Genomic DNA, 12,890 nt, shown 5'->3' on the forward strand with positions numbered 1-12,890 from the left:
TTCAATTAATTATTCTTTTTATGTAAGGTCTTAGTTGAGATAAAAAAGTCAGCGTCATGTCTTTACATCTAAACATAATTTTAACTGTTTTTGATGTTAAACTTAAACGTTAAACCACATTTCAAAAACAGCAGTTGACACATTAATAGCAGGTATCATTGGCTTTATTAAAAAGTTAGCAAGAAATGAACTGGGGTCTTCAGCCTTTCCCATTCTCTCAGGCCCGTCTACTTGAAATTCTGCATCAGACGATACCTCATGCATTCAAATCCATTCAGCCCAAAGTGCTGCATTATTTACAAAAACGACAACAGGAAGATTTAAAGACCACAACTTTGAAAACACGATAGTTCGGACAATTGATTTTAAGGGTGAGGGTGCAGTCAAGAAACTTAGCCACTTAATTGCATCTGAGAAAAGTTTTGACAGTTATAAGATTTTTAAGGGATAAACAGGGTTTTCTAACTTCAGATTTATGTTACGCTGAAAAACATTGTTAACATTGACTATTTTTTGAGACTCAAAGGTAAATCATAAACGACGAGCAGAAATTTCCCAAAATAAAATAAATAAATTGCCCTCATTATCCTCATTTACTTTTATTATTATTTAATATCATTTAAAATAAACGTAATAGTTTTAATTTTCAAAGGGATGAATCCAATCCCCAAATTTTAATTACATATCTACAAATTAAAACAGGCTAATTATCGGTAAAGGTGATCTGCATGGATGTTGGTAGCTATCTCAGATTCCCATTTGTCGCCATTGTTAAGAAGTTTCTCTTTATTATATAGCAATTCTTCGTGAGTTTCCGTTGAATATTCAAAATTTGGACCCTGAAATAGAAAGAATTTAAATTAAAAAATCAAATAAATAAAAATCCTGATGAATAGAAAATAGTGCCTCAGATCCAAACAATGGTCTTCATACTAGTAAAAAAATTATATGAGTGAGCCTAGAGTCTGTCAATGTGTTTAAGTAGCTGGTAACACCCACTTTAGCACATATTCTTTTTTTTTTTTTTTTTTTGTAATATGTAATATTTACATTTGGGTAACAGATAGGTTGTATTTACCTCAACAATAGCATCAACTGGACATGCCTCTTGGCAAAAACCACAGTAAATGCACTTTGTCATGTCGATGTCATAGCGAGTTGTCCTTCTGCTGCCATCTTCCCTCTCTTCCGCCTCAATAGTAATAGCCTGAAACATCATAAACAGTAACAAATTTTTTTGTAAATTAGTGAGGTAAAAAGACCTGTGCTGGACAAATGGCTTCACACAGCTTGCAAGCGATACACCTTTCTTCTCCAGATGGGTACCTCCTCAATGCATGCTCTCCTCGGAATCTTGGACTCAGCGGACCTTTCTCGAATGGGTAGTTAATAGTTGCCGGTTCTTTAAACACGTGGCCCAAAGCTACCATGAGACCTAAAAGGAGCAAAAAAAATCCAATCTTTTACCTATTAGGATTTGTACTAAAATAAGAAACAACCTTAATTTAAGTAAAAATATAATTATATAATAATAGAAGCATTATTATTCTTTTAAATGACTTTATGAACTTTGAACATTAGCCAAGGAATGTTATATTATAAAAAAAAGGGCCAGCAGGGGCAATGATGGGAATCAAACCCACGGCCGAAGGGTCTTCAGCCGACAGTTTATCATGCTGACCACTTGGCTACTGCGGTACCTGCAAATAATAGTTAATAAGAAAAACAATCAACCTCAAGTAAACTCGATGTGAGATGCTAAAATTAGTACAATTTATAAGAATTTCTACCTTTGGACTCACCAACCTATAAATATAATTATATTTTTATATAGTTCTATTGTCAAAAATATTAATTATTATTGGTGGATACGCTATTGCAAAATTAGTCTGACAAATATTGCTGATATTTATGATTTATAACTCTTTTGACCTAATGATGATGAAACTTGATGAATATAAAAATCAAGATGTGAGAGGAAAACATTGAGTTCTATCATAAAAGAAATGGAAAACACAGGACATCTATTGCTGATTTGAAGAACAAAATTAAAGTAGTTAAAACTACATTTGATGTAATTAAATCTTTTATTTTTTGATAATTTTTTGTGTTATTTTTACTATTAGTATAATAAAGCATATAGGATTAAAGGTACGGTAGGTCAAGTGATGGAGCATCAGAGTATCTATCCAAAGTTCATGGGTTCAAATTCTTCCTGTGACACGAATTTTCATTTCAAAAATTGTAGAATAAAATTGACATACAAGAAAAAATGTTCAATGGTTTGTAAGTCAAAAGTTGATCAATTTTTATTGAAACATGTGAACAAAAATTAACTAAGTCGCTTTCAACTTTCAAAATTTAAAAATCGTGAGTACATGCCTTTAGCAACTAAGCCCATAAAAAACAATTTTGTTTTTTTACCAATAAGACAAAACTGAACAAAATACACCAGAAACAGAATAAATATTCAAATATTATCACTATTATTATATTTGGAATAATTTTTATTTATTTATTTTTGGAATACAACATATTGTGCTGAGCACTTTCACTGTGAGCAAAAAGAAATGGAACAAAAAGAACCAAATATGCAAAAATATTGGTCCATCTTACTCCATAGCCATATAGGATTCAATCCTGGCTCTTTTCAAGGTAAAGGTTTCAACAGATATTTTAGGTGTTACATCTCTCCAAAAAAATAAAAATCGATGACTCGCTTAGATATTCCGAAAGAAAGTAATTCCTCGGATTACATGGCAGAAGTATAGGGTTTCAGTGTTTAATGGGGTATGTTGGAACATATGATGAAATCAAGTGGGTTTGGTAGGTTGAAGGCAAGGAGCTGCGTTGTACAGGAATAAGAAATGAGAAAGATAGGTGTGAATAAGTATGGCGGTTCCATTGTGGGTAGTACCGTCTTGTTGGTTCGTTCTGTAGGTTGTAAAGCTAGTTATATAAAATCGAGATCAGTAAAGTGAGTTTGAAGAGTTAAATTTTAAAAGAGTTTAAGGAGTAAAAAATAAATACAAACCCCTCATAATTTCAGTCATGAACATTGAAGCAGCCGCCCTGTCGCTAATGTCCTTCCAAGCCATTGATTTCTCTTCGTCGTTCACGTAAATGTATTTGTTTCTGACGATTGACGAACTTGCCAGGAGACTCGGCCTGGGCAAAGGCGAAACTTTAAAAAAAAGATTAAGAAAAACTGTTCAAAAAAGAATCAGATCACGGGGTGCTACTGGACAACACACAAACCTGATTTTGTTAGTTTGAAAAGTTTCACTGTCGCCATCATTTTGAGTTTTACTTTTAAAACTGAGCTGTAAAGGCCTTCACCCTTCAGGTAAAGCCTCGATTAAGAAAAATACCAAAATTTTACAGCTGCCTATATAAGGTTCGAAATTTACCTTCCCGTCTTACCTACTTCTAGACAGCCTCAAGCGGCATTTATGACGACAACATCAAAATGGTGAACTACAACCTTGTTATTTTTTCAATTAATTATTCTTTTTATCTAAAGTCTTGTTATTTTTATTTTATTTTTTAGTGCCTATTATACATTTTTATTGTACCAACCAGAATGAATAATACAAAATACATTTCAAAAATCAAGAAAAATAAATTTAGATTTCCCATAGAAAATACCAACTCTTTCCTGGATCACTTCCTTTTATTTTTGTTCTAGTTCAATGGTCAACTTCAGCAGCCAAAAAAGGCCATTTCTCTCGTGTTTGGATCCTGTGTATAATAGCAATTCTGAATTATTTTATCACGGACCTTTTGAAATCAACAATACCTCACAGTTGATTAATATGATACCTCTCATCTCGCTTGAGTATGGGTGATTTGTGTGGAGTGAAGTTTCGGTTTCGAGGTCGTCAACGTCAAAATGATCAGGGTCATCAGATGTTCGAGGTCGTGGTTGGTGGAGGGTTTGTGTCCGGACACCTTGGAGACTCCGTACAAATACTCAGACTCAACACTGAAGAAGGCGAAATGCCGAAACTCGTCTGACAGGCAAAATTAGCAGGGTTAAGCAGACCAAGATAATAACTAACTACCAAATTGTAGGTCCATCACTCCGCAGTCCACATGAGGAAATATCAAAAAATAATACTGTAATTTGGTATTGGCACATTACACAAAATTCTGACCCTAAATACTACAATTACAACCGAATATACATAACAAAGCTCAATGAAATCTGCACTATCTGTGATCTATAACATATTGCCTCGTTTATGGTCCTGTAAGAAATATCTGCCAAACGACACTACTACCATTGATGAGTTTTCGCGTGTTTAATTACATCAATTACGTACAATCAATACGCAAAATATTAATAACTCTGACTTTTACTTTATTGTCTGTAAAAATAAGGCCAATTTTAATAAACGAATAAAAATACAAAATGAATAAGAATAAGTTTATTGCTCTAAATTATAAACTGCCACGACCTCGAACATTTGATGACCCTGATCATTTTGACGTTGACGACCTCGCATGAGAGAGCATCCTCTTCTTTTGTTAGCCGTTTCGTTCTTCAAGTTCTAGAATCATCATAAGGTAAACGTGTTTCCTAGATCCATTTGGCAATTTTCGAATCCAAGACTAATTTGGAGCTGAAAGCATGTGCATTTAGCTAGCACCTTTTTAGCTGCCAGTACGAAATCCGTGCACCTTTCATTTTCTTGTTATTTACTGATTATTTCGCACTTTTTCTATTTAGTGAGGCTGGTCGAGTTTAATGTGCTGTTAGTTCATTAATCCACTTTTTAACATGAGCAACAATTTAGTTTCATGTCGTGATGTATGTTGGATTATATGACATGGGTGTTTGATTGGCCAGGACAACTAAAACTCGGCAAATATTCATCAGATCTGCCAAACATAAGTCTCACAGATAACGTCTTAATTTCAGGGGTAACGAAAAGTCTGATGAGGCGGCTAGGCTGGTACCTCCGAACTTAACTACCAGGGCTCTCTGTCGCAAAAAAACGATTAAAAATATGATTAAAAGCTCCTATTTCAATTTTTGGAGGAAACAAGGGTATATAGGTTTTTTATTGCAGGTAATCTTAGTGTTGTGTATGTCACATTTGAATTGATTTCAAAGTGACAAGAGAAGTGTGCGATCCTCAAAAGTGTTGTATTCCCTAAAATAGAGTGCTTCGGTCCACTGCGAATTGACTGGAAATAGTGAGTACATATCCACCCTTGTTCTAAATGGTCTGGCAGACGCTTTGTAGGAAATTACTGTTTATTTAAAGTTATAAAAAGTTTTAATTGTTTGTTTAAAATTTAAAAGGAAATTTATTGGTTTTAATTATTACTTTCTTGTGTTTTAATAAATTGTTTTTAAACTTTAATTAAATTTTATTATAAAAAGGCACCTGATCGGCTGTATTCAGGTTCGATCAAGACCTCTGGGGCTCTGTTTCTCATAAAAAGGATTCAGATCAACAGATCGTGATATATATATATATAATATAAATTTGGTCGTAGATGTATTCTTTGTTAACTGTTTTGTGAGAATGTGTTTATAAACGTGAATGTGTGTGTAGTACAGAGCGTCGATGGCGGAATCAAGTACCCCATCGACCTTCTATTCGATTAGTTAGTGTACTTGTAATGTTTATAAGTGTGAAGGATGATGAGGAATATCGATTATTCCTTCATCTTACAGTAAGTGTAAATAAGAAATAATGTATTTAAAAATGAGTGAAAAAGTGAGTGTGTTTAGGTTAAAACTGCAAGGGATGGGGTGAAATGACTTTGAGAGGGATGGATTCCAACCTCAATGGTAGAGATTCGACCCTGAACATCAAGCTACCGGAGTGATAGGTGATTGGCAAGCCGCGAGAAGACGTAGGTTCGATTATACTTTAAAAAAAGCGGTACAATAGCAAAGGTGAAGTGCTTTAAATTGGAATTTAAGTTCATGCAACCAAGTCCACAGGTTTTGGACAGTCAAGCAGATGTTTTGTGACTCTCCGATAGATCAAAAGAGAGGGCCTTTTGAATACTTTTGCAATTAATGCTCATGTTTTTTCCTTCAAACACCGCCTGGAGTGAATTGCTTTGTTTGATTTTCCGCCTTTGTCCCTAAATGACTTTTCATTTTACTTCCTGTCTGCCTGTAAGTTATTGTATACATGGTAAGTCTGTAAGTCTGAATAATAAGGTTAAGTCATTCCTTACATAAACGTTTATGTGGTTACATAGTTATGCAATATAGAATTGGACCTGGAAAAGACTAGTAGTCGTATCAGAAAAAAATTGGAAAAATTGAAAGCCGAAACTGCAAAACAACACGGCTAATGGCCTGAAAGAGATTGTTGAAATTAGGTTGATTAGACGTGCTGGAATTTCCCTGATATATAAAATTCTCTCAAACAACTTCCACTCGTGTCGAGATGCTATTGCTGGTCCTGTTGTTCTCCTGTTCTGTCATTTCAGTGAAATTGCGTAAGTATGAGTGAATATGAATTTAATCGCCGATGATGGGTTCTGTCATTAAAAACGCTGTGATTTCCGAAGCCGTCCACTGGCCGAAATGCTTGCATGGGGCAGGAATGAACGAGTGCTTGAAAAACGCGATGCAACTCGCAATCAAAGACTTAGCGAACGGTATGTAACACACATATTTTATATTTTTGATTGATTGTAGTGATTTCTTCTTGAGGTCTGCGGAGTGATAAACATGTAGTTTCTTCGTTCTTAGATAGAAATTTAAACGCACAAGATAAAACCATCACTAAAAATGACGAACCCCCTATGACGGACGAACACAGGAGAAAGATAGCGTAAACAACCAAATTACAGGTTTATATAGTTGACATTAATAGTGGCAATATTTATTATAATGTGGCTGTATTCTTGAAACATACATCCATTCATTGTGTGATGAAATAAGACAGGCCGGCAAAACATTTTTTTCTATTTATCTGTCAGTTTGTCTTTCGATTATTTTATTCTCTCTCTCTCTCTCTCTCTCTCTCTCTCTCTCTTTCATTCATCTCTCCCGATCCCTCAACCTCTCTAGCCTTTATCACTATCTATCTATCCATCTATCTATATACCTACCTACCTATCTATCAATATATCTGTAACTTATGATTTTTCCTTCTTGAAGGTGGGATAATAGGTCATGACCTATTATCCCACCTTCAAGAAGGAAAAATCATAAGTTAAACTGTTGAGGTCGAAATATAAGAATATATCTCCATTTATGTTTAGTGGTCTAATTGTTGTTACCATGTTAATTATTTCAATTAAGTATTCTTTTTTTATGTAAGGTCTTGGTTGAGATGAACAATAGTGACAATAGTCACAATGGCTCAAGTGGTTAGAGCAGTGGCGTATTGAGCCGAAGGTTGTCAGTTCGAATCCCGCTCGCGACTAACTTTTTCATCTCAACCAATATCTTACACATATAGAAAAGAATAATTAGTTGTATATAAATCATTCTATCTATATTGGTCTATCTATCTCACCCTCTCCTTTCACTCCATTCTCACTCACTCTCTCTCTCTCTCTCTCTCTCTCTCTCTCTCCCTCTCCCTCTCCCTCTCCCTCTCCCTCNCTTTATGTCTGTTTTTGTTTTATCTCTGTTCTCTCTCTCTCTCTCTCTCTCTCTCTCTCTCTCTCTCTCTCTTTCTCTCATTCATTTTTTGTATGTACGGTCCACTTTTGATAATTCGAAACCCAAGGGACCAGAAAAATAATTCGAATTATCGAGATGTTCGAATTATCAAGAGGAAAGAATGAAATTGTTAAAAGTTGACATGCATTTTTCCATATTAACATTCAACTTGTACATATATATAAAACAGTAAAAATAATGAAAAACGGAAATAGATCAACTGTAAAATTGAATATTGTTACGCATTATTAAAAAAAATCATGAAGTAGTTTTTGTTTCAATATGGCCTGGCATCCTAATTTAAATGATTTTCCGAAGTGACCAATGCTGAGAACACATTGACAAAACACTGACCGTAGAACATAACAAACTAGACTAAATTAAAGAAACTTTAGGCTAAGGAAGTAAACAATACGTGGAAATATATTGATTGAGAGGAATACATTGTAATAAAGAAAAAGTGCAAATTATAAAGATGGAAAGTGGCTCCATTTCGATTAATAGTATGTAGTAGTAGATACAAAACATCCAAGACATATTATATTATATTATATAGACTGTAAAATTTTAAAACATTGTGTGAGTCAAAAAGTGATGTAAGTATTGCATTGCGCTATTTTCAAAACTATTGTATGAAGCAATATGCTGAATCTGTAAATCAAATTCATTAACCGCTCTGAAACGCAAATAATTTTACAATACATTTGACGGCTAATTGTTCGTCGACTATGATAATTATCATTGACGTCGTCCATTTGCTATTGATAAATATCACGATAATGATAATTTAAGCTAGGACCAATAAAAACCGGTAGTAAATGTTATTACAAAAGAGAAAATATTTTCCCTGTTTTAATTTGTATTTGTTTTTCCATATTAAAACTGCCTCCGACCTAAACGGCTAACGATAATTCCAACCTAAGATTTTCTACAGGTGGAAAACCCAAAACTATTTATAAATTGATAGTATGATATATATATATTTTTTCTTTCGGCAGGTTTTTATACTGCCGTGTGTGAGAAGCGTTAAAAAAATAATATTCTCTTTTTTGGCCATAATCTCTGGTTTGTTGTCGTTTAGTTGGTAGGAGACTGCCATTGATTTTCCACCAAACTCACACAATGCATGCGAGAACTTTATTCAATAGAGGTCAACTTTAAAGTCCGTTAAAAATGTAGCTGGTTTTTCAAAGTTTGTTGTGATCTCTAAATAATTTTTTTATTTTATTAAAATAAATCTAATATCAAATGATCAAATTAAAATAAATTTAATAAAATCCAATTTCCTCTCTCTCTCTCTCTCTCTCTCTCTCTCTCTCTCTCTCTCTCTCTCTCCCCTCTCTCTTTTTTTCTAACTTTTCCTACTCTCTCACTCTCTCACCCCCTCTTTCTTTGTTCAAACTTTTTTTCTCTCTCTTTTCTGTCTCTCTCACTCATTCTCTCTCACTCTCTCTCACACTAACTGAACCTCTCTTTATCTTTTCCTTCAAAACTTACTTTCTCTTTTTTTCTCACTTTTACCTTCGTGTCTCTCACTCATTCTCTCACAGTACCTCTCTTTCTCTTTTATCTCCTAACTTACCCTCTCTCCTTCTCTATTTTTACTCTCTCTCTCTCTCTCTCTCTCTCTCTCTCTCTCTCTCTCTCTCTCTCTCTGTTTCTCTCTTGAGGTTCATGAGGCCTAATTTTGCGAGCTTTTACATATAATATATTCAATTCAATTCTCATCTTTCACCCTACGTCTTATGAGAAGAACTAATTGTAGTCACACATAATTACCAACCCGATAGATCAATTCCTCAAGAAATTAACTATAATAAGTGGTTAAGGTAGAGAGAAGCGATCAGATCAACATAATAGATGTATTTTAGAAATGCGCATTTTTTATTTAATTGCCTACGTTTCGACCTTTATTCGGGTCAGCTTCAAGTCTGGGTAAATTACAAACATGTGTCAATTATGAAATCTGTGTAAAAAAATATACCAAAAAAAATGTAAATGATTATGTTTGATATAAAAATGAATTTTAGTTTAATCAAAATATTTATACTCACATGTGTTATTCGAGGGTTCACAACAGCAGAGGTCGTATCAACCCTCAAGGTGTCGACGTTTTTGAAAAAAATAAAAAATTTGTAAGTATGTCGTGTTCGTATTCGAACCCGGGACCTTTACCTTACACTGACGAGTACCGTGCCAACGCCCTTGAGCGTTGCGACCATCGACCAAATAGTTTTAATTTTTTTCGTCCAATTTAATTAGTTAAAAGATCATGTTCTTTCAAAAAATCTTTATTCCAAGATTATTTATGACCGTTTTGTGGCAAACTACTTGCTTTGTTTTGTCTTTTTTTTTTTTAATTTAGAGAGAACTTATTTTCACACTTTCGGGATTTTAATTCTTCGAATTATATCTGACCTTACAGTCGGTTGAACGTGCTTTTGATTGGTGTGCAAATTCAGTCTATTAAAGTTATATATCTATTATAAATTGGGTTTGTTTTCCTTATCATATGTGCCAGGAGTTGTTATTGACCCAGAAAGCTTTATTGAGCGAAGGCCTCCCCTTTGTGTCGCCACCAGTCCTTTTTCTTGAGTCTTCCTTCTCCACGATTATCCAGCTTCCGTGACAATTTTATTTACGACTTGTTCTATTTTTCTTCTTTGCCCCCTCAGATAGTAGTTCATGATTTGTTCGTTCTTTATATTGCACAAGAATCAATCACCTCTGTTAAGTATTGGGATTGAGCAATGAAAAATGAGGTTTTCGTTGTTTTTTATTGATTCTGCACCCTTAAGATGAAACTGGATAAGTTGAATTTTGGCCAAATGTTTCATATTCCAGTATGTCTTTAGGCTTGACAGACTGTGCATAATTGATTACGTCGAAACCACTTCCTATTTTTAGGCCCTGAATAATATTAATTAATAATTCTACTTTAACTTTAAAATCGCAATCATGAAAATTTGGGTTTTTTGACTTATCCAGTTTTGCCTCAAGGGTGCAGAATTATTCCATCAAAATTGCAAAATAATTAATTATTTCAGATCACTTTTAGCCGGGTTTATGGAGTGAAGGTTTTATTTTATAATAATTTCTGTACAGGCAGTAAATCTTTGGGTGTGCCACCGCTTGACCCTTGGCCATACACAAAATTGGAGTACAGTCAAAAACACAAGCCAGTGGCTTTGTATGCTGTCGCTTCTGACTCTGAAACAACTGGATTAAGAAACTCAACCATCCATTCAGTCTGGTAAGTATATAATCATACATCTATCATGGTAATTTAAATTTGCCTATTCGGAAAACTCGTCACTTTTAGGAGGAAAACTCAAATAAACTGTTTGACCCAGCTTATATCCTTGACAATAACTTTTCTTAAAAATCACACAAACCTACATAATTAATTTTTTTAGGACGGATTGGGAAAAAATGGAAATCCAAATGAGCTCGCCTCGTATAAAGATAAAAGGAAACTATTTGATTAATGGAACTTTGATATTTTTCCCTTTATCAGGACAAGGGGAATACTCGGTTGTTTTTGGTAAGACAACAGAACGGTTACGTTGCATATAAATGTATAATACTTTATTGTATTTTTATTTTGAAGAGGGCTTCAAAGCTGAAATAAAAATGCTTTTCGAAAAATACAGAAAATCGGGACACGAGTACATCAGGGTGAAGCGAGCAATGTTTCACCCTGACGCTGAAAACGTTTCGGTCCATATGACTGGCTTGTTCAACGGCAATAAAGTCCTCAGTAAGGATCGCGTTGAAAAAAAAGTTAAAATTTTGAAATAGTTTAGATTTTACATTTCAGGCGAGAGGACGATCGCACTGATCAACAAAAACTGGAAGTTCATACTGGTCACGGTGGCTCCGTTAGTATCTGAGACGTCTGCAATTCCTATCGTTGACGTCTGCAACAGCATTTTTTCCAGGGTTCCAGTAAGAGAGTTCATACCGGAGAAAAAGCTATACTAAAAAGATCGCATTACACGTTTATATATATCCTGTATAAATAAATCCTCTGTGACTGTTTCTTGTGAATTCACTTTTTCTTCATGTTACATGTTACATCTAGTAAAGTATTTTTCTTTGATACTTACAAAATTAAATTTTTTAATTAACTAGAAAGTAGTTTTTCTATTACCTGAAGGTATTTCACATATTTCATCACTTGAGACATGAAGACGTTGTAATTCAGCAGGATTACCACCTTTCCTGTTCACCAGTGCCAGCAGCTCTTTTTGATGAATTGTGATGCCTTCTCTCAATTTCTTGGCAGTACTTCATTGTGTTGATTGTTTCCTCCCTAAGCAGAAAAGCAAAATTGATCACCTCAGCTACAGATCATCGTGTAGCCAATGATTAATAATTAGTTTTGGCATAAAACTAGACGACTGATCGACATTAACCTAATCAGCGTATGTTGTCGTTCATAATTTTTCGTCTTTGTTATTGGACACCCAACAAATGACCTGTTTTTTTTTCAAGTTTCAGCTCCTGAAGTTCATTAATTCATTGACAATTATCCAGTATTTTATCTTCAAAAAGCAGATAGTCTATATAACGCAGATCAGGGAAATAATTTTTTATGAATTCGAAGACTGTTCTGTTCCGGCGGTACCATGTAACATGATTCCAATGTTCAACAGTCCACTACGCTTTTGATTCATCAAATTTTAATATATTTGGTCAATTCCTTGGTAGCACTTGAGTTACCATCCCTAATCAGTTCTTGGGTGAATTGTTTCCCGGTATGACCTGGAATTTTGACAAAGACCAGACAGACAGACATCTAACCACTGATCTGATCGGCGTCAATTGATATATGCTCAATTTTTGGTCTTTAGTTGCTATGAGTTCAAGAAATGAGTAATTTTTATGTAATAAAACAAAACTCATGATGTCCCAGCTGCTGAACTTTGTTTAGCCATGGAGGACCCAGGACGTGTCCCATTTTAGCTCAAAATAGCGGATAGTTTCTCGGGACAGGTAAGTTCTCCACGCTGCTTTTGATCAAATTTTGATATACTTGGTCAATCCTTCGGTAGTACGTCGTTAAGTTGATTGTTTCTCTATCGGTGGGAAGGAGAAATGTTTGACCTGGTGTTTTGGCAACGACCAAGCTGATAGTCATCTAACAACTAGATTGACACACAATAAATTTTTCGGCATAAGTTGTTCGAGTCTAGATTTTTTTGACATGCGAGCAGAGAAACATAAAACGCCTGACGTT

At 34.5% G+C, this 12,890-nt stretch overlaps 2 protein-coding genes and 1 long non-coding RNA gene across 5 annotated transcripts in view; 1 reads left to right on the forward strand and 2 right to left on the reverse strand.

Moving 5' to 3' along the window:
• Positions 1–637: 637 nt before the first annotated feature.
• LOC106664668 (NADH-ubiquinone oxidoreductase subunit 8) lies at positions 638–3,410 on the reverse strand. Its single transcript, XM_014390602.2, has 5 exons — positions 3,259–3,410; positions 3,035–3,184; positions 1,263–1,435; positions 1,079–1,207; positions 638–839 (listed from the first exon to the last, which is right to left on the reverse strand). Exons 1-5 carry the CDS (start codon positions 3,296–3,298, stop codon positions 708–710), a joined length of 624 nt encoding a protein of 207 aa, XP_014246088.1. The 5' UTR covers positions 3,299–3,410; the 3' UTR covers positions 638–707.
• LOC106664512 (protein takeout-like) lies at positions 2,334–11,773 on the forward strand. 3 transcript variants are annotated; one of them, XM_014390292.2, is made up of 7 exons: positions 5,508–6,161; positions 6,229–6,471; positions 6,544–6,633; positions 10,754–10,901; positions 11,065–11,192; positions 11,259–11,408; positions 11,469–11,769. In XM_014390292.2, the coding sequence occupies exons 2-7, from the start codon at positions 6,420–6,422 to the stop codon at positions 11,630–11,632; spliced, it is 732 nt and encodes a 243-aa protein (XP_014245778.1). In that variant the 5' UTR covers positions 5,508–6,161; positions 6,229–6,419; the 3' UTR covers positions 11,633–11,769. The 3 variants fall into 3 exon arrangements, with proteins under 3 accessions (XP_024086338.1, XP_014245778.1, XP_014245777.1); XM_014390291.2 differs by having other exon boundaries at positions 5,508–6,471; XM_024230570.1 differs by lacking the exons at positions 5,508–6,161; positions 6,229–6,471; positions 6,544–6,633 and adding an exon at positions 2,334–2,655 and having other exon boundaries at positions 11,469–11,773.
• The window catches only part of LOC106664513, a 33,374-nt gene continuing 24,065 nt past the window's right edge, over positions 3,582–12,890 (reverse strand). The window contains exons 3-4 of the long non-coding RNA XR_001340196.2: positions 11,802–11,963; positions 3,582–4,013 (exon numbers count right to left, since the gene is read on the reverse strand). This is a non-coding gene — a long non-coding RNA (uncharacterized LOC106664513). The remainder of the gene's footprint in view (positions 4,014–11,801; positions 11,964–12,890) is intronic.

Source organism: Cimex lectularius, unplaced genomic scaffold, assembly GCF_000648675.2.
Source record: "Cimex lectularius strain Harlan isolate CLEC.00 unplaced genomic scaffold, Clec_2.1 scaffold13, whole genome shotgun sequence".
In the NCBI taxonomy this organism is placed as follows: Eukaryota; Metazoa; Arthropoda; class Insecta; order Hemiptera; family Cimicidae; genus Cimex; species Cimex lectularius.